Source organism: Vicugna pacos, unplaced genomic scaffold, assembly GCF_048564905.1.
Source record: "Vicugna pacos unplaced genomic scaffold, VicPac4 scaffold_76, whole genome shotgun sequence".
NCBI classification, from domain to species: Eukaryota; Metazoa; Chordata; class Mammalia; order Artiodactyla; family Camelidae; genus Vicugna; species Vicugna pacos.
This window is the reverse complement of record NW_027328757.1, coordinates 46,363-73,042: the sequence shown is the minus strand read 5'-3', so window position 1 is coordinate 73,042 and position 26,680 is coordinate 46,363. Positions and strand designations below refer to the sequence as shown.

The following is a 26,680-nucleotide window of genomic DNA, read 5'->3' as shown; positions in this document are numbered from 1 at the left end:
GAATTCAAAAGAACTGTTTTAAGAAAACTCAGTGAGCTACCAAAAAAACACAGAAAGACAATTTAATGAAATCAAGAAAATGATACACAATCAAAATGAGAAATTTAACAAAGAGATAGAAATCATTAAAAAAGAGAACCAAGCATACAGTCTGGAGCTAAAGAATTCAATGAATAAAGTGAAAAAAATGCAATAAAGTACATAAACAGCAAAATAGATCAAAGAGAAGAAAGAATCAATGAAATCAGTGAGACAGAGGACAGGAACAATATAGAGTGGGAAAAAACCCTGTGTGGTCTACGTGAGACTTTCAATAAAACCAATATCCAAATCATTGGAGTTCCAGAAGGCAAAGAGAGAGGGAAGGGGTCAAAAGCTTATTAAATAAATAATGGCTGAGAACTTCCCACAACTAGGGAGAGATTAAGACAATTCATGAAACTAACAGATCACTCCATTATTTTAATCCAAAGCAATCTTCTCCAAGACACATGATAATAGAACTGCAAAAAATCAAATACAAAAGGAGAATTTAAAAGGCAGCAAGTGAAAAGAACATTTGAATCTACAAAAGAAACTTCATTAGGCTATCAATGGATGATTTATTTATTTATTTATTTATTTATATTTTTATTGAACTATAGTCAATTTATAATATTATGTCAATTTCTGGTGTACAGCACAATTCTTCAGTCATACATGAATATACATATATTGATTTTCATATTGTTTTTCACCATGAGCTACTATAAGATATTGAATATATTTCCCTGTGCTATACAGTATAAACTTGTTTATCTATTTTATATATATCCATCAGTATCTGCAAATCTCAAACTCCCAGTTTATCCCTTCCCACTCACCTCCCCCTTTGGCAACCACAAGTCTGTATTCTATGTCTGTGAGTCTGTTTCTGTTTTATATATATGTTCATTTGTCTTCTTCTTTTTTTTTTTTGATTCCACCTATGAGTGATATCATATGGTATTTTTCTTTCTCATTCTGGCCTGCTTCACTTAGAATGACATTCTCCAGGGACATCCATAATGCTGCAAATGGCATTATGTTGTCATTTTTATGGCTGAGTAGTATTCCATTGTATAAATATACCACTTCTTCTTTATCTAGTCATCTGTTCATGGACATTTAGGTTGTTTCCATGTCTTGGCTATTGTAAATAGCGCTGTTACGAACATTAGGGTGCATGTATCTTTTTGAATTAAGGTTCCCTCTGAATATATGCCCAGGAGTGGGATTGCTGTATCATATGGTAAGTTTATTTTTAGTCTTTTGAGGAATCTCCATACTGTTTTTCATAACCGCTGCACCAAACTACATTCCCACCAACAGTGTAGGATGGTTCCATTTTCTCCACACCCTCTCCAGCATTTATCATTTGTGGACTATGGAATGATGGCCATTCTGACTGGTGTGAGGTGATACCTCATTGTAGCTTTGATTTGCATTTCTCTGATAATTAGCAATACTGAGAATTTTTTTATTTGCCTATTGGCCATTCATATGTCTTCATTGGAGGATTGCTTGTTTAGGTTTTCTGCCCATTTTTTGGATTGAGTAATTTTTTTTTCCTTATTAAGTTGCATAAGCTGTTTATATATTCTGGCAATTAAGCCCTTATCAGTCTCATCTTTTGTAAATAGTTTCTCCCATTCCATAAGTTGTCTTTTTGTTTTGCTTATAGCTTCCTTTGCTGTGCAAAAGCTTATACATTTAACTAGGTCCCATTTGTTTATTTTTGTTTTTATTTCTATTGTCTGGGTAGATTACACTAGGAGAATATTGCTAAGATTTATGTCAGATAGTGTTTTGCCTATGTTTTCTTCTGAGAGATTTATAGTGTCTTGTCTTATATTTAAGTATTTAGCCATTTTGAGTTTATTTTTGTGTATGGTGTGAGGGAGTAGTCTAACTTCAGTGATTTACATGCAGCTGTCCATTCAACACCATTTGCTGAAGAGATTGTCTTTACTCTATTGTATGTTCTTGCCTCCTTTGTCAAAGATTAATTGACCAAAAGTCTGTGAGTTCATTTCTCAGCTCTCTATTCTGTTCCATTAATCCATATGCCTGTTTCTGTACCAATACCATGCTGTTTTGATTACTGTAGCTCTATAATATTGTCTGAATTCTGGGAGGGTTATTCCTCCAGCTTCATTCTTTTTCTTCAGTATTGCTTTGGCAATTCTGGGTCTTTTGTGATTCCATATAAATTTTAGGATTATTTATTCTAGTTCTATGAAAAATGTCCTGGATAATTTGATAGGGATTACATTAAATCTGTAGACATCTTTGGGTACTCTGGCTATTTTAACAATATTAACTCTTCCAATCCAAGGACATGGGATATTTTTCCATTTCTTTAAGTCATCTTTAATTTCCTTAGTCAATATTTTGTAGTACGGTCAATTGATTTTCAACATGGGAAATAAGACAATTCAATTGGGAAAAAATAAGTTCAACAAATAGTTCTAGGACAACTGGATATCCGCATAAAAAAATTAAAATGAGTTGGAATCCTGTCTCACATTATACACAAAAATTTATTCAAAATGGATCAAAGACCTAAATATAAGAGCTAAAACTATCAAACTCTTAAAAGAAAACATAAGGATACCACATATGAGTGATATCATATGGTACTTTTCTTATCCTTCTGGCTTATTTCACTTAGAATTATGATCTTCAAATCCATCCATGTTGCTGCAAATGGCATTATTATATTCTTTTTTATGGCTGAGTAGTATTCCATTGTATAAATATACCACAGCTTCTTTATCCAGTCATCTGTTGATATATTTAAGTTGTTTATGAAAAAGAATATGGAAACAAATATATGTATGTATATATAAGACTGAAACATTATGCTGTACAGCAGAAATTGACACACTGTAACTGACTACACTTCAATAAAAAAATTTAAAAAATGTGGAGGAAAGCTCCACGACATTGGATTTGGCAATGATTTCTTGGCTATAAAACCAAAAGTACAGTGACTAAAGAAAAAAACGTAAATTGGAGTTCATCAAAATTGAAAACTTCTATGGTACAAATATCACTAATAAAACCAAATGATTTTCCATGGAAAGGTAGAAAATTTTGTGAATCACATATCTGTTAAATGGCTTGGATCCAGAATGTATAATGTGTTCTTAAAACACAACAACAACAGAAAGACAAGCAACCAAATTATAAATGGGCAAAAATATGATGGCTTTCAGGCAAAAATTCAAAGTGAGACCAGTTAGCACAGTTGTGTGTTTTCTATAGCCACAATCAACTGAATTGATGTGGGTGTAGAGGAGATGAAGAGTTTGATTCAAGGAAATTTATAATTTTGCTAAGCTAAAGAAAGACAATGACGTTAAGGGCCCATGCAAAGGATTTCTTAGGTGATACATCACTAAATCTTAGCTGAGCAAATAAGTGGTTGAGTACTTCTTTGAGTGAGGGTGAAGGGCAGTAAAAAGATGTTAGGATCATGGAATTGTGGGTTCATATGAAGTCAACTTTTGGAGTCCAGTGATAGAAGGAGCCAGTTGGGAAATGAAGATTTTGGTTTGAAAGTGCATCAGTTGAAACTAAGAATGAAGCATAGTTATTGGTAATGATATGGTCTAGGGTGTATAACTGTGGGAATGGGTGACTGAGATAATGTGGTCAAGATTGATTGAATAGGAAGTCATGGATTACAGGAGGAAAGATATTGACAGAATCATCCAAGTAGATACTAATTTTATCAAGAATCAGAATTAGTGTTGGAGGAAATGACAGCCAGCCAGTGCTAAAAGTTTTAAGAAATAAGGAGAAATGATGTGGGGGTCTATATATGACTGCAACAAGGCTGGGTGATGGGTAGTATGGTGTGATAGCAAGAGATTCAAAAGTGGGGACTATTCAGAGAGAAAGATAATGATCTAGAGGAACATTACTTTGGAAGCTGCAACAGGACAGAAAGAAAAGGGTCAGGGTACTAGTGAGGGGACTGTAGAGAGGGTAATGATAAATGATTAGGAATTTCTGGACTTCCTCATCTAATAATAATAGTGTTTCATTTTTCAAAAATTTTTATTTCTTTGATTACACTAAGTTGAATTAATTTTTTTCATATGTAAGTGGTGATAACTAATTGTGGTCTTCATTTGTTCTAACTGAACTTACTCTCTCCAAGTTTATGGAGGGTTCCTTTTCTTTGGGTAGGCACAAAGGTTATAAAGTGAAACTGAAAGCAAAAATTGTCTCAATGTCTCATACTGGATTTTTGTTTTTTGCTTAAGTTCTTTGATACAATTCTCATAAAGGGAAGGGAAAGAGGTAATTGCATTTTATATGGGATGAGACAGGGGTAGAAGCACAAGTGCTTAATGGGTGGGCGGAGAGAGAGAAAGAGAAAGAGAGAGAGAGAGAGAGAGAGAGAGAGAGAGAGAGAGAGAGCACGATTCACTAGGAATAGGAAAGGATATGAGGAACTGTGGTTACTAAAATATCAGGGACTTATGCCTACCCATCACCCAGGGAGGTAGTATGACCACAGTGGATATGACCCTAGGTATCTGGGTTCCCTGCTTTGACAAAGATTTCCATGGCCACACAAGACACAGAAGTTGCACAGTCATAGCAATAGACTAGGTGAGCAATGAGTGTATTAATGCTGACTAGTGTAGACAATAGACCAGTGGGTTATCCCTATTTTTTCTATTCTCTCAGACCTTTGCAAATGTACCTAATGGATAAATGAGGAAAGTCCAAATAATTATTAAGTTTAAATTTCTTCTCTGACTGGTGGAATAAGAGTTGGAGTTCAAATAACCATTTTTTGTTTATTTGGGATTGGTTTTTGCACTTTCAGGTTTGTCAAGTAAAATTCAGAAATACTTTTTATATTGTCAAATTAAGTGCCTTTCCCCCTATCATATAGGGGGGAAAGCCTATCATATAATGTTAATTTTACTTGTAGAAAGAAGATTTTTGTTTTTGTGTAGTCTAATTTACTTTGAACTTCATTATATTCATTTCTCACTATCTGGACTTGTGAGACGCAACTTCATGGTATTACGTTTGCTTTTAAATTTTTGGAAAGATTGTTCTATTTGGCATGCATTTTAATGGCTACCTATTCACTTGAAAGTCAGACACACTCTTTCATCAGCTAAAAAAGTACCTTTAGGGAATGCCTGGTATTTGATACATGGGTTTTTGGGAACATAATTTGGAATTTTTGATCAGAAGTATATTGATAAGCTTTGATTACCCTTAAATATGTCTCAGGATGCTGCAACATTGAGCCGTTCATGTGAAAAAGAATCATATTTGAACCAAATGTTTATATAAAACAAGCAGTTAGATGGCTTGTTTTTGTGCTGTTTTATGTTATTAAACAACCTTTGTCATTTCTCATGATCCTTGGGTAATTACTGCTGGGACATAGCGGTCCCTTATGTGTTGATTTTAAAGGTAAATAAAACTTTAAAAAAAACCCACTGTTTTAATTTTAATATTATTTTGACCTATCCTTTGTTTCATCTCAGGTTTGCAAGGTAAAATCATTTGAAGTTACCCAAAATAGGTCATTATCCTTTGGTCACTGGAACACAGACGGTACTTTGATGAAACAAATGGATTTGTGAGTTTTAATTTTAGGCTGCTGTAAATTAAAAAGCACAAGGGAAAATCAAAGCAAAAAAGGCTTGTTTTGCCCTTTCAACTCATATTTTAATCGAGCCCTTGCTGTATAAGCATCAAATGAGACACTTTGACACATTAGATGGCAACGTTATAAAAAAAAGTTAATCCCAAACCTGATTTTGTATTCAACTACAAAGTAGGCTGTGCACTAGCTTCTGAAAACATAAATCCACATAGAATCAATTTTACTCCCTTAGGAATTATTCTTTTTAAATCAGTTGTCATGATTGTAAAAAACATTAAATGTGACATATGACAAGGTTTTCTGAAACATGTTTGGTCTTTAATACATTAGCTGCCTATTAAAGAGTAGCCACACACAACTTGAATATCCTTAGGTGAGAGCCAAAGGGCCTATAAATAAAAAAGTGTTATTATGTTGGAAAAAGATTATTAATAGACTTGCAGTGTTGGAGTCTGTAAACCCACTACTCCCTTTGAGAGTGATAAAGTTACTAATAGCAATTTCTACTCATGACCTACCCTGTCTCATGCATTGGTAAAGGGTCCCCAGGATAATACCTTCTCTCAGTCTTGGGCATCATACTGCCCATTCTAATTCCAATCTGTGATGATATTTTGTTCCTTGGCTCGTAACACTGTCCCTTAAAGTGGTTGAAGTCTATGGATCCTAAGTATCGAGATGAATGAGTCAATTTGACTGTAATGAAGCACTTTGAATTTAGCCTGGGCAAGCTTATTATGTCCAGGTAATCCAACTCCTGAATGCCACCTAGTTGAAAAATTGGACCACACCTTGTTGGCCCTAACAGAAAAGCCTGATGAATATCTCTCCAGAGTGTTCCAAGACAATGAGATCTCCATGGGATCTTTCATCTAATTCTTTTGTGACCAGCTGAGAGAAGTGCTATTCCTCTTCTGACCCCATCTGAAGGACTCAGCTTCCTTGACAATCTTCCATGATTACTGTATCTTCCATTTTCCACCGTCACTCTGCACTAAACCCTTTCTCAAATGCTAACGAACTATAAATCTTCACTCCTCTCTCTGGATAAAGGTTCTCCTCTTTCTTACCCACTGGACTTCAGGACACTGGGAAGGGATGGGAAAGAAGTCAGCATTAAAATTTGCTTTTGTTTCACCCACACCATGCAAGTCTGTGTGTCTGTGTAGAGTCCCATATGTTTAGAGGAAAATTAATCAGTTTCTAATTCCACCACTGTTTCCAGAAAGATTTTAGACAGATCAATAGACCCCTCCTTGGCCAGAATTCCTAATGGAACAACAGGCAGAAACCCAAACACCTTCCAATCAGTGCATTATTTCACACTTTCAAGAAATGAATATTCCTTGAATGAGTCCTAGTTCTGAGGTTTTAGATGAGTAACATTGCAAATAATGACATCAACCAATAAATTTTTAAAAAATTTTATTTTTAGAGGTTGAACAATGGTTCATTGCAGGCTTTCTGATGAAACAATTAGCAATCTGAAAGATTATTTCAACGATTTTTAAAGTTAGAGCACAGATTGAATACAAATCAATTTAAGTAGGCATGGTTTTGAAAAGAACTGAAGATTACTTAAAAGATCCCATTGAATGCTTGTGGTATTATTCCTAGTTTTAAGGATACTATCTCAGTGAAATGAGTCCTGGCAGAAAACACTTAGTGATTATTTTATCTAGAAACTGGTAGCATTGAAATTATTAAAAATTATGCATTCTAATGTTTTGTGTGTGTGCTTGTGTGTACACACGTGTGATTTCTGCTTTGTCTATTTTACAGTCTCAATGATTATTCTGTCCTGTTTCCACTGGGGCTCTGACTTTACTTCAAGCGACCTAATCACTCTGAATTTTCCTTATCAGCCCTTTTTACACATCATTTTCTAATTTTCAAATATTTCCAATAATGCCTTTTATTTTAAACAAAGCCTTTGGTGAAAAAACTAAAGTACACTAAAATAAAACTGTACTCATTCCCAATGCGACCCACAACTTGTCAGAACTTTCATGCTTCAAATCACAGGGCTAGAGAATTTGGCTTTTCAGGAACCCCCTCTCAGTGCTTCTGTGATGGGCCAGGGTTTCCAAGTGCTGCTGCTACAAGGTGAGGTGTAGTTATAATTTCTTCTATTACTGTGCACTGACTATGAAATTCAATTGTCCCTTCACTTTCTGATTTCAGCTGGCAAAGGATGTAAAAATTCCAGATAGATTAACATCTAAGTTGAAAATATTCATTACCTACAAACCACTTTAAATATTTTCAGTCCTTTCTATTTGGCTACCCAACATTTCAATCTCCCTTCTTAACATGTGCTCAGCTTCCTTTCCTCATTAGCACATTATCATTTAAAGCCCAATTGCACATTTACAATCTCTCTTGCTTGTTTACTTTGGGACATCTCCGTAGATTCAGTTTGCTATTGAGTGTGTTTACTAGAATAACAGCCACAGAGCGCAATGGGAGTTGACTTTCTAAAATAGTTTACTGTGTTACTGCATTAAAAATACGATTTTAAGACAAAGCTTATTTTTGAACCTTAACTCTGAGTAAATATTATGAAGAAAAAAATGAATTCTTAAAAGACTCAATTCTACATGCTACTTAAATGAGAAAATTTCTGAAATTCAAACATAGCAAGCTCCATTTGCTCAGCGATGAGGCACTTGCACAAAGTTCCCCATGGCCTTTTTGGTGTACAAATTTATAATAATGAAGACTACTTCTAAGGAAATAATTTGACATAAAAGTTTGTTTTCTCTTTAAACTACTGCATTTAAAAAGTCATTCGAGTTGTAAACACTCAAGGATAAGCCAGTTTTAAGATCACATTATTGTGTCACAGTAACAGAAATGTGAATCACATTTATTTCTTTAATTCATGGATTCAGGTTCTCCTAAATTCTCATTATTGAGCTACTACATTCTTGATATAAGTTGTTAGGAAAATCCAAATCATCATTCCTGGCACCAAGGTGTCAAGAAATAATGTGCTATCATGAAATCACACATAGTCAGCTGCTTTTGTATTTTGGTTAACCAGGTAGCTTGAAAATTATTATCCCACTAGTACTGTCTTCCAATTTTAGAAGCAGAACTAGAGGAATTATACTGAGGTATACTTCGTGGTAGTTCTGTTGCTTCTCTATTGCTCCAGAACTAACCATGGTATTGAGGATGGATATGCAGAAATTATGCTTTTCACCAGGTAGCAGTTACCATAGGTGACCAAATGCCACCTATCTATGGCGTCTATAACATATGGGGTGATGCACTAGCATGATTTTCACTACTATAAATTTGTAGACGTAGGTATTTGATGAAAGTCACCTTTTTCAAAATCTTTTCATTTTTTTCTTATCTATTACATTAAGTCCTTACCTAAAGACTTCACAATTTTAGATTAATTTCTGATTTTACAGAAATAGAAATATGAAACACACAAGTTATTAGCAGCCAAAACTCTCTGTAGTTACATTTTGTTGTTTTTGTTTAATAAGTGGAGGGAAACTTTTACATAGTTTAATCTGGGATCAGGAAAATATTTAATCCTGTCTGATGATCACACTGTTAGCCAGATAAGAATTTTGATAAATGAACCAATCTGTTTTTGGGGCTAGAATCTGACGCCTACTTTAAAGTATAAAAAAAAACCTCACTCTACAGTACATGCATATACGAGTTCAGTCCTGTATTCAGGCTTGCAAAGTGTATTATTCGGTGGTTTTTAAAAACAGCTATTGCACATCTTTGGGGTTTCTGAGGAAAATCAAGCATCTGAGGCTTTCTTCCTTTCTTTTTATCAGAAGAAAACCAGTTTAACATGGGGTGAAAAAGAACACAATTGGTCTCTAACTGTAGGCTTAACTGTCATGGAGCAATGAGGATGATGGGTGGCCTTTTGCCCTTTATCACTGTAGCATTCTCCAGGCATGCAGGTTGTTCAGCCTTAGTCTGGTTTATTATTTCATTTCATAATGTAACCTTTGGTTCTTTATATGACTTTGCAAATTTGCATATGGTTTGTTGTTATTTTTATTTTTTTCAGTAAAAAACCCCACTTCATTCAGGGCCAGTTCTTTTGAAAGCTGCTTGGAATCTAACTCATTACAGGTTTCTTAACTCCATGTTGTAAAATCTGAATATAGATACTGTCCAAACTGTCCAAAGAGTAATGTTTGAATTCACAGTAACAAAAGTTACAAAGTTTGTGCAAAAGACATTGTACACCATTGGAGTACATAGAGCTTGCTATAGTTAATTTTATATATAAAGCTGCATTTCTCATTAAAACTATTCTGTGCTACATTAAAAGTAAAGTATCTGATTTAATTTTCCCTAACAATAAAACTGAATGCTCGTTTAATCTCAGAAATTAAAAAATTCAAATTGCATATTTATGATGTTTATAAATGTTACAATAAATCACTGGAATCTTTTAAACACCATAATTGCTTTGGAGCTCTTCAAGTTTTCCAAGGGTCATAAAGTAAACCCGGCTGTGGCGATTGCGCAGGATAGAGGTAAAGAACAGCTTTAAAAAGAGAGAAAGAGACACCATTAGTAAATATTTAATACAGTGCAACCTTATATTTGATAAATACAACTATAACTTCAATTTACATGCATCAACCAATTAAAATATTAAGCCATACTGTTTTTCAGAACAGGGTTTCCTCAGATTAAAGAATAAGAATTTAGTGTAGAGTCTAAATTATGATTAAAAAATAAACTTTTACTCTATTCTATATAACTGTACTTCATTTAGTTTAAATAAAATTAGGTTATTATACATGGCATTCATCTGTTAAAGTTCTTGATTGGTTTAGTTAACAATTCCCCTTTTCTTTAAAACAATCAACTTTTCTCAAGTTGGGTTTCCTTTTTCTTTTAAAATGTGGAAAATATTATATTATTTAGATGTTGTTTCTTATTGTTGCTGATGTTTAAGTGGCCACTGGAATTTTCTACTTGGTGTGATTTTCATTTCAGTGGAGTAGACTGACATCAATAGATTGATATAATAAGCTAAACCAATTGGCTTAGAGAGGAATATATTGTGTAAATATGGTTTGTGTCATAAAGAAAATTAGAACAGTAGATGAACATAGTAATAGAGGCCTCTTTGTTAGGACTAAGACGTTCAGCATCCGCAATGGATATACTTAGGAGGGTGTGTGACATAATGATGATGATGATGATGATGATGATAACACTAGCTACCCTTAGCATGTTTTATGTGCCAGGCAATCTGTGAAATGCTTACTATATACCCATTGTCAATAATTTTCAGAATTTTCCCCCAGTTATTACTATTCCCATTTTTGAGATGAAGAAACTAAGGCTTGGAGAGATTAATCAAACTTTCAGGTTCTTACACGTAGGTGGCAAGAGCCAGGACTGTGTCCTAGGTCTATCTGACCTCAAACACTGATTATTGCCATTATATCTCTTTATATTGCAAACCAGTACCTTTCTTTGATGCCCAATGCAATACCCTGTTTGTTCTGATATTAATTTAAATCCTCTGCGATCTCTTCCAAATAAGAATTTTTCCTAGTCCTATTAGGATTATTTCATCACTCTGTTATTCCTCATAATACTTAGGGGGTGTAATGATGTCATGCAATTCATTTTCCATTTAAACTCTCTAAATTGGTTAAAATTGATTGCATTACACAAATAATTGTCAAATCTTGATTTTATTTTTCTTTCCTGTAAAATGGACATAATAATACCCACTCCGAAGATTAAATGTGATAGTTTCTAAAGTATTTAGTACAAACTCTACCACATAATTAGGTGTTAAGAAATATAAGTGCTTTTTCCCTTCTGTTATTGGATTATGTTGAAAACTATAAAAGGCAGATTTACTCAAGTATTCTTTTTCAAAATATCATATTAATATGAACATGAAAGAACTGTGCATCAAAGACAATAATGGAATTTGTAATAAATAAAATAAAGGCTAAGCTTTGCTTTGGATATAATTAGAATTTTTACCTTTTTGAAAATGATTTATTTTTGAAATCAAATTTCATCATTTACCAAGTCAATGTTTCCAATGCAAATTGCAAAACTGTCTTCATCAATACTATGCCAATTTGGGAAATATAGCATAAATATACTTACAGTCAGAAAGAAAAGGATATAACTTTCCTTAGTTAATTTTTATCATTTGCTTTATTTTTGTCTAACTGGGTGATGTAAGCTATACCTTGTCACCTCGGGTACACAGAAATCTCAGCTTCTTAATTGACCTGCGCTTCAGTTCACTTTCCAGAACCCTTGATTGCAAAGAGCGGACTTCAATGGCCTTTTGGCCCCATCCTGTGGTTCGCTGAGAACACTCATAAGCTACAATAAAAATTTAAAAATCAGGAAAACACAAAATCTTTCTATCAGAGATAGAAAATTATAACCACAGTCAACATTTTGATCATTAAGAGGGACATTATTATGGTTCAGGTAAATACATTCTTCTTTTTTTCTCCTTCTAAGTCATTTGGCCATTATGCTGCTCAACAGTGGTATTCAAACCAGCTATGTACTATCACCATTGTGACCAATGCTGAATAACCAGATTGCAGTAAATTTTTGTATTCATATTCTCCAATTCCACAGAAAAGGTTAAGGATTAATTTGATTCTGTTTGCATAAAGTCAAATCTAGCCACAGCATTCTTTATTTTACAGTCTAGTCGAGGTATAATATCTTGTAAGGGTTTGCACTTGTGCTTGAGTGACATACATGGAAATCTGACTAACTCTTCAAAACTCAAAAAAGACTTGCTTAAATAATGACTTTATCAACTTTAATGTAATTCAATTAATTACCATGTTATAAACAGAACCAAAGTTAACTTGATACTGTTAAGCCTTTCTCTAGCTCAGGAAATTTTTATTGAAATTTTAACTTTTGAACCATGCTTTAAAGCAGAAAACCTAATTATTTAAATAGCCATATAGTCAGCTGGTGCTGTTAAGTATTTTCTGACATAGGTAGCAGTATGTTTTTCAACAACCATATAGAGCAAAAATTTGTAAATTTAATGCACAATCTACTTGTTGAGTCCAAGTACACAGTTCATATGGCATTACATAATTTCCACCTTAATTCTGAAACACATTAATCTGCCACGTAACGTAGCTACTGAGCCAGCTTGCATATGAGATGGAATCCAATGATTTGGTTGGGAATGCTTAATGATACTTGCTGTGATTGCTAAGTCTCTCTATATTTGTTTGTAAATTCAAAGTGATGATGTTATTAGTGAAAACACTTATTACATCTCAAGGAAATGTAAAATTTAGATTGGGGAAATCTGGATCTAGGTTAGTTTTAAATAACAAAGCAGTTGCTTTTAGACAGAAAATGAGAGTAATTGATTTTCTTAATATTAGTGTTATAATGAAGTCTTTAGTTTACTCTCAAAATACCCTTAATACACAGACCAAAATAATTGTGTTCTCGTAGTGCTATAAATTTATTTTAAACGGAGAGACATACTTTTCAAAATTTAGTGACTTAAAATAGTTTTTTGTTTTAGATCAGAAGTTGTCTTGCTAAAGGACAAGAGCTGTACCAAATGACTTTTTAAGACCTCTTTGATTCCTACAATTGTCTAGTGTCACAAATATAGGGGTTTAGTTTCCCGTTTGAATCGAATTTTCTTATTCCAATTTCTGATTAATATATTGATCACGATCACTGTAAAGGTTAGAACAAGATTCATTATTTTCAGTTTCTTTTGTCCCAGATCTGTCAACTACATTGTAAGCATTTACCTTCTGTCATAAAATGGTTTTAAAACCTCTGTGAGTTCTTACCTGTTTGAAGAAATTGGAGGAGGTTTTCAGGACAATCCTTAACACTATGTATGCAAAAAGAAAGGATTCTGCAGATGCAATGCAAAGTGCCATCATCTCATAATGAAAAAAATGTCCATTAAAAAGAAGTTCTTTCAAACTTAAAGCCACATGAGGATCACATTTATCCATTTTTAGAGATTTCAGAAGCTTATGGCTTCTCTATTAACAAACTACTTTTCTCTCTGTCTCTCACCCTACTTCCCTCCTTTCCTTGTTTCCTTCCGTCCTTGCTTGCTTCCTTCCTTCCTTCCTTCTCTCCTTCCTTTCTTCCTTCTCTCCCTCCTTCCTTCCTTCTCTCTTTGTCTCTCTCTACCTCTCCCTCTCCTTTCTCCTTTATCTGCTTCATTAAACTTCTCCTTCTTCCAGGAACATTTATCTTCCACCAAATCATTCTGCTCTAATATTTTTACTGTTCATATGCATTATTCTGTTCCCTATCTAGAATCACCTCTGCAGTTACAAAGCCTCAGAGACATATACAAGAGTCTCAGGTTATTCAGATTTCCCAGATCAGCAGTCCTCCATTGGTCAGGAAGGGGAAAAAAATGTCCTGGCCTCATGAAGATGAAAAGGCAGTTTTCTTTATATTGCCATCTGGGCAGTACCTAATAGGCATTCCAGTCAGTCATATTTATCTCTTTTGTAAATGAAGGATGATGAAATCTTAGCAACAACCAATGTATCACATATTCAGTTTGTATTTGATTCTTCTCAGGAATATTACTTGCTAAGCAGAATACTATTGACTATATAAAATGGAAACATTTTGCTCTTCTCTTATGACTATTTGGCAGTCTCCTAAGATAAAGGTAAACCCCCAAAATCAGTGTGATGGAATGAAGCATTTTCAACATCTGTGTAAAATCTGCAAGCAAAGGGAGTTAAAATAAAATTATAGATTATTGGGGAAAGGAATTACTTTCCTACTGTAATAATATGATTATTGAAAATAAACAACTAAAACAACCAAAATCAGTTTATTTGTAGCAGCTTTGTGAATTCATTAAACAGAAGACAAATCCACATACCACCTTACAGGGAGTAAGTATGCAGTATCCCAAATTAACCTTATATGCCTTGAGAAAAAAGTGATACTTCAGGAAATAGAAGCTTCTCTGGGATCATCTGAAAGGGGAAAGATTTTATACATACCTACTGAAGATGGTATGTCTTTCCACACTTCAAGGATCTTCTTGAAGAGTTGTTCATTTGCCTCCATAGAAAGGGCTTCCGCATTGAAGGTGAGCATCATGCCAATTCCCAAGGAATCAGGTAAAATGATGATATTCTGTGGTATAATGATTTCCAGGGGCTGGAATTATGTTTCATAAGGATTTATATGTTCAACATTTTATCACTACTACTTTTAAATGAAGCAGTTTGGCTGAGCAATAAAGACCAAAAAGGAGTTCAAAGTACAGGGAGGAGAGAAACTTCTATTTCAGTATTAAACAGCATGCTATCCAACACTTGAAAAAAGCCTTCCCTGTGTCATAAAGTTGTCATTGTTTAATATTCTCTTTTATATTTAGGAGAAGACTTTGAAAAAAAGTAGAAATATATTTCCAACACAGAGAAATTCATTGAAATTATGTATGATGATAGAAGAAACATTACTTGTTTGATTTCAGATTCATTTCAGCATATTAATGAATACTTTAGTAAGGAATATATGAACCAAGTAACAAATACAAAATCACTGGTTATCAACAAATTCATTCATATCAGAAATTAAAAATTAACTTAAAATTAACTTTAAAATAGCTTGAGCTTAAATGTTTACAAGGGGCAGCCTTATAATATTCTTCACTGCTTGAAATGTAAGTCATCCTTCCTTCACAAAACAAATGTAGAATTTCTTATCCAATGTATATAATCTTAAAACATCTCCAATATACAAATTCAGAGATATATTAGATGACATAATATGAAACAGAAAGAAATACTTAACAATTCCTTAATCTCATAATGCATAAAACAACATGACAGAATTTGCTTAAACTACAGATGTTGTCACATTAATTGCATTCTCCTAAGACATGAACAATTAATTCCTCTATCATGTCTCAAATTAGCAAGTTATTAGAAAAAAGGTCAGAAACTATACTTGCCAAACCCAGCGTACTCAGGCCAAGTGCTTGAGGCCATGTCTCAGCAACAACAATTCTTAAAACTAAAATGGGGATCCAAAGGTGAAAAGCAATTTTAATGCGTTCCCTGGGTACTGGCATGAGTAAGTGAATCAGAAAAGAGATGGAGGAAGAGAGGAAAAGAAATTGCAAGAAAAAAGACTGTCACAAAAAAATTTTGTTTAGAATAAAACTGGACTGCTGTAAATGCAGAAAGCCTCAGAAGTAATTCTCTTGCTTCTCAGATGATTCCTGAAGTAACAAGATATTCTTTAGCATACAGGGCTCCCTTGTTGCTTTACAGCTTCTGTAATCTAGCACTCTTGGAAAAAATATTATTTTTAGTACATTCTGTTTCAGAAGACACTATCCTCTTGCTTATATTAGAGTCCTTTCTTTTTTAATGGGTCAAGACACTAGGGCATGTAGCTAAAAATTCTTTTTTTGAATACACTTAAGGTATCTTAATTAGGCCAGAAAATGATTAAATGATTAAAAAAAAACTCATCTTCTTTCATTCTTGCTTCCACAATAATTAATTGATTGCTTCAAAAGAAAATAATTCTCCTTGCTTAGTAGTCAAGTGGAACACAGGATTCAAACTTCTTGAATAACTTTTAAAATATATATAAACTTGGACCAATATTGTGATGTTCAGTAATGCACTAGCTCCAAAATAAAAGCTATCTGATATGACATAAAAAATAAGATACAGGAAGCAAAGGTAGATGCTCCAAGTGAAGAGTACTATAATATTTATATCAAAATTAACCTGAACTCATATCTAAGTGGCTTTGGCTAGGCTTGGTTCATTCAGTATTTTCTACATTATAAATGGTGATTTCTATATAATCATAGGTGACAACTGAGTGATCAGCTAATTAGATTGTTACATATGTCCAAAATGTTTTTTAAATGTCTTCACTAATGGTCTGACTATTGATCCATTTAATTTTCAGAGATATAATTCTGAAAGCTGTGTAAAATATCATTACTACAGTGATTTAGAAGTACATAAAAGTTTTCTCCTTGATTTTGTATAATGTTAACTGCTAAAACATTAGTGGTCGACAAAATGGGGGATTAAAAAAGGGTGAAGCAAAGATTTGTTGGTTCAGCCCTTTCTTTTAAATACAATTTTCAATAGGACAAACATCAGTTCTACCATCAAATTTGAGACACAGTGGAATTATATTATGTATGGTATGTGTGTGGGAGGGTTATGATGTTATCACCGAGCTCTTTATATAAATGATGTGTACAGTATTTTTTACAACTATCCATATTTTAAATGTGCCATGCTTTCATATTTATAATTATTGAAGAGTTGTCATACATTAGATTTTAAAATGCTGAATCCTTTGATCATAAATTCTAAGTATAATTTATACTATAAGAGAAAACTATATGATAATTTGCTATATATCACAGTTAAAGTACTACCATCTGGATAAAGAAGGGGGATACACATAATAATGCTGCAATACTGATGTCATAATTTTAAAAAATCTCTCAATGCATTATTAGATGTAGAGGACTAAAGCAAGGATTGCAAATTCATGTTTACTAGGGCCAGTTATTACAAATACATAAAGTTAGATGGAGAGAGAATGTACAGCATACATCCCATCTAAAAGGGAGCAGGCATGAATTGATTCCAGTTGATTATGGCCAAATAGTAATGTGGGTCTGATGTTGTCAGATCATTGGTTTATCAACAGAAATTCAGATTTTTACATGTAAGCTGTATTTATTTAAAAAAAAATACTGTGTCAGACAAAATCTACCTGTAGAACAGACTTATCTCTCTGGGCTGAGAAACCATCAGTGATTTTTGTTTATCCATTACTACTTCTGTCCCTCTACACTTATCTTTTAGGTTTCAGTTCTAGCATAGATGTTGATAATCATATTTTTAAACCTTTCAGAGTTTTGACAGTTGGAAATACTCAAATTCTGTTACACAATAATTTCTAGGGATCTTACGTTATTTGGCAGGGTCACATCAGACATAACCTCAGATTCTGCATCAATGATGTGATATCCATCTGCTGAGCTGAAGAAAATCTTTAGTCTTTTTTCAGAACCAATAGCCAGGTCAACTGTCACTGGCTTATGACCAAGTGTTGGAAATACCTGTAGATATAAAACCAAATACGGCCAAAAGGCCAAAAATGACACTCTGTCTAAGGTGAATTCCCCACCCTTTTGCTTAGCAGGTTTATAAAACCCAAAATGATTTTTTTAAATTATAATATATTTAGAGACCTATGTATTAGAACTTTTGTTAGGTCTGTTATTAGAATAAGAGCAATTATATTCAGGTTCTAAATATTGAGTTTTCCTTCGAAGACCAAATCTCCAATGATCATAAGAGCCTTGTATGGCTCTGCACTGTTTGCTGTCTTTAAATTCCTTGCCTTGAGCTTCAGCAAATGAAGGAGCTCATCTGGTCTCTTAAACCGGTTAGCTGGATCAGCTGCCTGTATTTTTGCCAGTATTCGTATATAGGCTTCATAGGACATGTAGTCTCCTTCGGAGTCTGCTGATTGATCAATGCATACTTGGTAGGGAATGAAAAAGGCCAGACATGTTAACCTACCATAGACTGGATGTACTCTAGGCTCCTATGGTTCCTAGTCCAAAGAAACAAAAAGTCAAACAGGTTTCATTGCCAAGTTCAGGTCACAGTAGAGGACTGGACATCACAGGTTTCACCATACTGTAGTCATGAGGTGGAATTCAAGAACTGGAGTGAGGACTTGGACCAGGAACTGTGTATCAGACTAGACAGACTGTTGGTACTTACCTTCTTTGCTTTCCAGCTCCATACCAGGTAGCTCTGACCAATCAGCAGACACCCAAGAACAAACCCATATCCAAATACTGACAGCTGACCCAAAGCCCAATTTACGGAGATCAGATCAGGGATGTGATCTGTATCAGGACAGACCCAGACTCTCTATATATTAGTTTGTGCTATTTATAAAAGAACATGTTTATTATGTAAATAGACATTGAGGGGCAGTCTTAAAAATTAGCCTGTCTTTATCTTATACATGTGATGTTTTGGCCTACAAAATATACCATGTAAACACATGTGACCTAAGATACAAAAGTATTTCATGAATACCTTGCTGGGGTCTATCATGATATGTCATGATTGGTGCTTTGTATAAAAAAAAGTCCATGGACCAACCAGTTCAAAATCTCCTCAGATGTTTGCTAAAAATATAGATTCCTAGGCCCCACTCCAGACCTACTAATTTGGCCTGGGGTTGAGTCTGAGATCTAAACTTTTAACAAATGCTCCAGATGATTATTATATACATCTCAGATTAGAAGCTACTGGACTCTATGTAAAGCTGCCAGCTCATTAATCAGTCTTTACTACTATAAAACAAATACAAAATAATCCTGTTTATGCTGATTTCTGGAGCATTATAAAAAGATAACAAAGATAAAAATAATCCCCAGTTTATGAGGTGTGATTAAAAAATCATCAGCAACTTAATTGTTTGGGACACTAAATGGTTACCTTAAGAGAGTGATCCATAGAAGTTCAGTTAAACCATAATAAAAGTGGAAATATTAATTACTCATAATCCAAATAAGCCTAACCACCATTCTTTGCAATAGTTCTAGAGAAAAATGTGTTTAGAGATTCAGCTTGGAAGGAATATAGATCCACCCTTTCCTCCCCATCCCCATCTATTATAGCCCTGGTAATTAGAGCATAGGCCTTCTCTTCCCTCATCCCTCTACCATTGTCACATCTTTTCTTACCTTCCCTCTGCTCTCCACCCCCCACTAAGAGAGAACAGGGATGTTCTCAGCTTCAAGTCATTGGGGTGGCACCCAAAACCTGTTTGGGGGGCTTTAGAAGAGAAGGTCTTCATGTTGACTACAGGAATTGGGAGTGAGGAAGTGGTGGGGAGGTTCCTGTAAGGGGAAGGGTCAGGGATTTCCCTCACATTCTCCCTTGCTGTGGTGCCTGTGAATTGTCTAAAAAAGGGTTAAACGATAATTATTGACATGGTATATTCAAATTACATTAACTGTAGAAGAACTGTATATATTTCTGCTACTATATTCCAAAATACTATTCTGTTTACAATTTCTCAAAAGAAAAAACAAAGGATAAGCAGACCACTCACTTTAATAGCAGTGCTTTCGTCAAAGGACTTTGGTGCCCATGCATACAGGTGAATTGATGATTTCAAAGCAATTGCAATATATGTTGTTTCTTCATGTTGGACTACAGTGATAAAACACAAAGAAGTAGCAATACCACAGAGTTAACAAGAACACTCAAGCATTTGTATTTGTCATTGAAAATATCATAAGCACAATGTAAGAGCATAGATCATATATTTTTAGAAAAGCTATTTGGCTACAATTTGATGCCCAAAAGAAGGTGACAAAAATAGTGTAAAGTTTTATGGAGTATATACATTAGCCTTCAAGAACACTCTAAATTGTATACTGAAAATTACAGAACATTGCTGAAAGAAATTAAAGAAAACCTAAATAAATATAAACACTTTCTCTGTTTATGGATAGGTAGACTTATCATTAAGAGGACAATACTATCCAAAGTGATCTACAGATTCAGTGTACACAGTCTCTATTGAAATTCCAATGGTCTCTTATGCAGAAATGGAAATGCTGATCCTAAAATTCACATGGAATTGGAAGAGGCCTCAAATAGCCAAAACAATCTTGAAAATCGAAGTTGGAAAGCAAAGTTGGAAGACTTATACTTCCCAATTTTGAAACTTAACTACAACCTATAGTAATCAAAACAGTGTTGTACTGACATAAGGATAAGCATATAGATCAATGGAACAGAATTGATATTCTACAAATAAATCTATACATCTATGGTTGGTGGTGTCAAGACCATTCAATAGGGAAAGAATAATCTCTTCGACAAATGGTACTGGGACAACTGAATATTCACATACAAAAGAATGAGTTGTGCCTCTTACTTCATTCAATATAAAAAATTAACTCGAAATGGATCGAGGAGCTAAATGTAACAGCTAAAACTATAGAACTCTTAGAGGTAAATATAGGAATAAACCTTCATGGCACTAGATTCTTATATTTGACACCAAAAGCATAAGGAACAAAAGAAAAAGATAAATTGGGTTTCATTAAAATGAAGACTTCTATGTATTAAACAACACTATCAACACAGTGAAAAAAACAATGTATGGAATGGGAACAAATATTTGTACATCATATATCTGATAAGGGTCTAGTATCCAGAATATATGAAGAATGCTTACAACTCAACAACAAAAAGGTAAATAACCCAAGGAAGATATACAAATGGCCAATAAACACTTGAAAAGTTGCTCAACAACATTATCCATCAGGGAAATGCAAATCAAACTAGAATGAGAAGCCACTTTACACCCACTTGGATGGCTAGAATCAAAAGACAAACATCTACAAGTGTTGACAAGGATAAAGAAAAAAATGGAATCTTCATACTTATGGCAATGTAAAATAGTGCAGCTACTTTTAATAACAGTCTGGCAGTACTATCCAAGAGAAAAGAAATCATGCATTCCCATGTACAAAAACATGTATGAAAATGTTCATAGCAGCATTATTCCTAATAACCAAAAAGTGGAAAAAGTGCAAATGTATAAAAAATGTATAAAAAATTCAATAAACAAAAGGTGATATATCTATACAATGCAAATCTACTCAGCAATAAACAGGAAATACTGATACATGTTGTACAGGTCAGAGCATGGATGAATCTTGAAAACATTATGTCAAGTGATAGAAGCTTGCCACAAAAGACTATATACTGTATGATTCCATTGGAATCATGGAGAAAAGACAAATCTATAGCAAAGATAGTAGATCAGCGGTTACTTAGAGCTGTGAGGGGAATGAGGTAAGAGGAATGAAATGTGGAGTGACTGCTAATGGCTGTGAGGTCTCTTTTTGCAATGATGAAAATTAGATCATGGTGATGGTTACACAACTCAATAAACATACCAAAATCACTGAATTGTATAGTTTAAACAGGTGTATTTTATGGTATGTAAATCATTTGAACAGAATTTTTTAATTAAAAAAGAGAAAAATGTACAGAAAGTATATACTTGCTCTTGGATAGACCTTCTGACTCTTATGGAATGTTATCCTACTGCTAGATTTATACTTTGTGCTAAACCCTTCTTCCTTGGCAGGAACATTGTTTCTGTCTTCTCTAGCCAGACTTCATCTGAGACCAATATATATAAGAATTTCCCCCTCCTCTCCCCTCTTTCGCTCTCACTCTTGCTCTCTTCTCTGTCTCTCTGAGTCTAGTTTGTGCTTTCTTTTTATTTTGAACTGTTCAGAAGTAGGTCAATGAAGCATGATTAATAAACTTCCAACAAGCAAAGGAATTCTCTGTTAAGCAAATACTTCCAATAATTTTAATATATGGCAGTAATTGGTGTCTGTCCATTATTATGTGGATCTTGGAAGGTTATGAAAATACCATGCAAATATGATTATGTTGCTGTCCTCCTATATGAAGATGCTACTGTTTCACCTGTCAGTAGGACAAGTGTTTTTGGTTGTTATTATAGCTGAGATGGGTTGGAATGGCGTCAGCCAAGAAACCTAAACTAGTCCATCTGCTTACCAAAAGCACAGATTTGAAAGATAAGTACTTTTGTAAACTCTCTCTTACTGAACTAAAAAGTTGACAAGTTAGCAAGAGGTAGGTCTGCTACATAAACTTTGGATTAACATCTTGGAATATCTTTCACCTCTGGCTACCAAATTTATATAATATGATTTGGAGGAAAGTAGTGATACACAAAACTGGAAGAAAGTATCATATTTATTTAATGCCTAATTTGTCTGGGTACTTATTTCTACCTTTAATGATGTATGTGTACATACATACACACATATGGAAACCTATTCTGGGAAAGCCTTTTTGTATGCAGAACAGAAATGATCTGTTGAGACAGAAATATACTGCTGGAACAATTATATGATATAATTCCACATATCTCTTACCTATGCCATTAGTTCTGTCTGGTGGGCAATTAGTAAAGAGAAAAGAAGAAAACCAAGGTTGAGAGTAGAGGGAATTTGCCTCAGAAATAGAATAGAATGGGATAACATTACTCCCAGTTGTTGACAGATGAGTGCAGAACTGTGTATCAGAAACCAACACATTGTAAATTAACTACATTTCAATTAAAAAAATAAAATGGGACTTACGAACACTGAAGTGTTCACAGCCTGTCAACTTATCAATAGCTTTGCAGGCTTCCTCTGTCTTTAGCATTTCCTCTTGTCTTCTTTTACTTTCTGGGTCATCGTTCAAAATCTTGTTCCTCAGCCAGGTCAGATGATATACCCGAAGTCTGTTCTTATGGCCTGATAGATAAGAAAAAATGCAGTGTTTCAATTCAGTCAATTTTTTATATATTAGAAGAACAAAAGAGGTAAAGATATTTTGCCTGCTTAATCAAATGTTTTCATTAAAGTAAAAGCATTTTTTAAAAATGACACTGCAGCAGAGTCTTCCCTTGAGAGTTTGGAAGTGTGATTGCAAAGTTTCTCTTAGTCTCTCACTTCTAAGAGATAGCAGAAGTGTCTACCAGCTGCCTATGTGGAAGGGAATGTAAAATACTTCTTTGGGACAGGTTAAGACTGCCACTGTATGGGCAACAGAATTACTATCCACTCATTTATAGCTTGGCTTTTATCTAAGTCATGACTTTTCTGGGATTCAGAGACCCAGAAGCTGTTTCTGGTAGAGTGTATATATGAAAAGGATGTCAAATGTATTGATTGTTAGGCATTCAGGGCCAGGGAGATGGGTCTCTGTACTCTTTCATTCCTGCATATTTACAAAATAATTGAACAGTTTTATTATTTTTTCTCAACCTAATTTATCTCTAATGTTAACTTTCTAATTGTAAATCCCATCAAATTCTTACAATTCCTTCAGGAAAAACAAGCCATTAAAATAGCACATTTCTTTTCATTAAAGATAGTGACTTTATACTCATTTTTAGGGTTTATGATTACAAGATTAGTAGGCCCAAAAGTAAGATTCTTATTTCTGTAATTAATCTTAAATATGTTTTACATGACATTTCTTGAAGCAGTGTTAGAATTCAAGCATCTATATCTATTGCTATTCTATTCCTCAATGGTAAAATAAATTTGAGCTCTAAACTATTAGGTATATGTCTGCTCTGATGTTCTCAGTACTATTTAATGCAAAATAATCCACATTTAAGAGAAACTTAAACATTAAAAGGAGTACGTTTGGGTTAGAGAAAGCTGGATAAAAAGTAAAGAAATGTGTTATCCAGATGTACAGCCTATAAGCCACCCAGATGCTTTCAAAAACTAAATGTTGCTTCTATGTGCCTCAAGCAATTTTAATGAATGACTATGACACACAATCAAAAAAATTATGAAACTTTAGTATATCTATAGAGATTTTTCTCCTCTAAACCAAACTTAAAGCAAAGTTAATCATATTTAGGACTATATATAATCATTAATTAACGTGCAACATGGGCTGTTAGGTATAGACAGGAAGTGTATAAACACATGCAAATAACTGTGATTAACATCATTTTATTCTACAGTCAAACCACTTAAAATTTTTTTCCCTAATCTTTCAACAGTCATTTTTTTACCTACAGTCAGCATTAATGTTAGTGCTTTCCTGATACCAAGTACTGTTTATTAATGACAATAATTATTAACATCCATTTACTTCCTCTCTCATATTCAAAGGTACAGGCTCTGACTAAGAAGTTCAACTACTATCTGGGAATAATGAGGAGGTCTTAGCGGATCCATTATTCTTACCAACTCTATCTGTAGGCTCTTATGATAAGGTTACGCCAGAGACGACAGAGTCTCATTTTTACCCAGTTATTGTCCTCTTTGTTCTTTGTTGCTTCTGACACATAGTTAAAAAAGGTGTATGGTGGAGGTTAGTGTGGTCGTGTGTGCATGGGTGTGTGAAGCTGTGAGTTGTGAAGTTGTAAGCGGTTACTCAGAAAAGACCTGAAAGGGTGCAAATGACATGGTTTTTCTTATCTCTGACCTAGGACAGGTGCATTACAATCAAATATCCAGACACCAAAGGACAGTCAGAAGTTTAAACCGTAAATAGATAAGAAAATAAAAGTAGGAAAGCTTGGTGTCCCAATTAAAAGTTAAATTTAAAGTGTTTTCCTCTGGACACTTTCACCTGAAAAAGTCTTTAGCCTAGTTTGCAACCTAATTAATCTGCATAATTACTCAGCTAATTTTAGTTCTTAAACAAACCAGAGATGGTAATCAGCAAATTGAGTGGCTCTACAACTTGAATCTGACGGAATGGTCTTCGCTTTATAAGTTTAGTAATGTCTGCCTTTCCGCTTCTGTCCATCAGATACAGATTAGATCGCGTTCCCAACAGCAAATTCACTCCTGTTTGTATATAAAAAGAAAAGTGTTATGTTAGCTCAGATTACATTTTTATAATTTAATTTATATTAGTATTTTTGCTACTCCAGTGTGCTGATCTATATAAAGGTAAAGTTTATCATTTTAGGCTAGTGTTAACTTCATTTTGTGTAAAAATGAACTCTCTACCAACAGAACAAGTTGATTTTCATTAAAATATAGAAGATAATACCCTCTGGCAAAAATCTACTGGCTGGTGTCTAGAGTGACATCACAAAAATAGAATTTTATGTATATCTCAGCACCTTTTAGTAATGTTCCAAACTTTATAAAAATCAATCAACTCTTTTGAAAGTTACCATTAAATATTAAAGATACTTAGCACATGTAAAGACTCCAATTCAGTTGGCCTCTCATTCCTAACTATAACTAAAGGTTTTAAAGCTTTTAAAATAATTATATGTAAATTGTTTTAAACTGAGTGATTCTGTGTTCATTCATATATAAAAAAACTTACATTGCTAAATGCCTATAAAATTAGTACCTACTTTCATACATCTAAATTCCTATACTGTTATTTGTCTGCTGGCTCTATTCATTCAAACATAAGCACTGTTTAAAGCCTGAATGAGAAGACTAAAATAGAAGATTGAACTAAAGTTAGAATTCACTTCAGATGGGGATCAGGATCAAGAAGGTGTAGTAGGAAGACCCTGAACACATCTTTTTCTATGGGCACACCAATATCACCACTATTTACAGAGCAACTATCTATGAGAATGACCTGAAGACTAGCAGAAAAGATTTTCCACAAATAAAGATATAAAGAAGGAGCCACAAGATGGGAAGGAATGGCAGAGATGTGTTATAGTAAGGACCCACACCCCAAGGTCAATGACTCACAAACAAGAGGGATATCATAATCACAGAGGTCCTCTTCAAGGAGCAAGGGGTCCAAGCCCCGCATTGGGTTCCCCAGCCTAGGGGTCTGACATTGGGAAGATGAGCTCCCAGAACATCTGACTTTGAAAGTCAAGTGGGGCTTATATCCAGAAAAGCCAGAGGGCCATAGGAAAAAGAAACTCCACTCTTAAAGGGCATGTACACAATCTCACATGCTCCAACTTCTAGGGCAGACGGAGTAGTTTGAAAGGTCCCTGGGTCAGACCCACTTGATCTTGGAGAGTCCCCCTGGAGAGGCAGAAGGCAGCTGGGACACCCCCAGGGTACTGAGACACTGGGAGCAACCATTTTGGGGATTTTGTTCTACCACACTGACATCAGTCCTGACAAGCACCATTTTTGAATCCTCCCCCTTGCCTATTAGCACTGGAAGCTTACCTCATCCACTTACAGGGCCCCAACAATTGCATACCACCAGACTGCACAGCCATTTGCATAGGAAGACTGCCCTGCCCACAAGTGAACCCACAGCAGCTGTGAATTGCCAGGCTGCATAGTCAGTCATGTGAGGAGTCTACACTACCCAGAAGCAAGCTGGCAGCAGTTGTGTGGCACTGAGCTACATAGCCAGCCATGCAGGGAGTAGCAGGCCCATAACA

At 34.4% G+C, this 26,680-nt stretch overlaps 1 protein-coding gene across 1 annotated transcript in view; it reads right to left on the bottom strand.

Annotated features, from left to right (window-relative positions):
• Positions 1 to 7,057: 7,057 nt before the first annotated feature.
• Positions 7,058 to 26,680, bottom strand: part of NRK (Nik related kinase) — a 62,566-nt gene continuing 42,943 nt past the window's right edge. Inside the window, exons 20-27 of the mRNA XM_072957773.1 lie at positions 24,999 to 25,142; positions 22,920 to 23,078; positions 19,825 to 19,929; positions 18,092 to 18,234; positions 17,658 to 17,807; positions 14,695 to 14,854; positions 11,889 to 12,028; positions 7,058 to 10,205 (exon numbers count right to left, since the gene is read on the bottom strand). Coding sequence (XP_072813874.1) covers positions 10,110 to 10,205; positions 11,889 to 12,028; positions 14,695 to 14,854; positions 17,658 to 17,807; positions 18,092 to 18,234; positions 19,825 to 19,929; positions 22,920 to 23,078; positions 24,999 to 25,142 — 1,097 coding nt within the window. The 3' untranslated portion in view covers positions 7,058 to 10,109. The remainder of the gene's footprint in view (positions 10,206 to 11,888; positions 12,029 to 14,694; positions 14,855 to 17,657; positions 17,808 to 18,091; positions 18,235 to 19,824; positions 19,930 to 22,919; positions 23,079 to 24,998; positions 25,143 to 26,680) is intronic.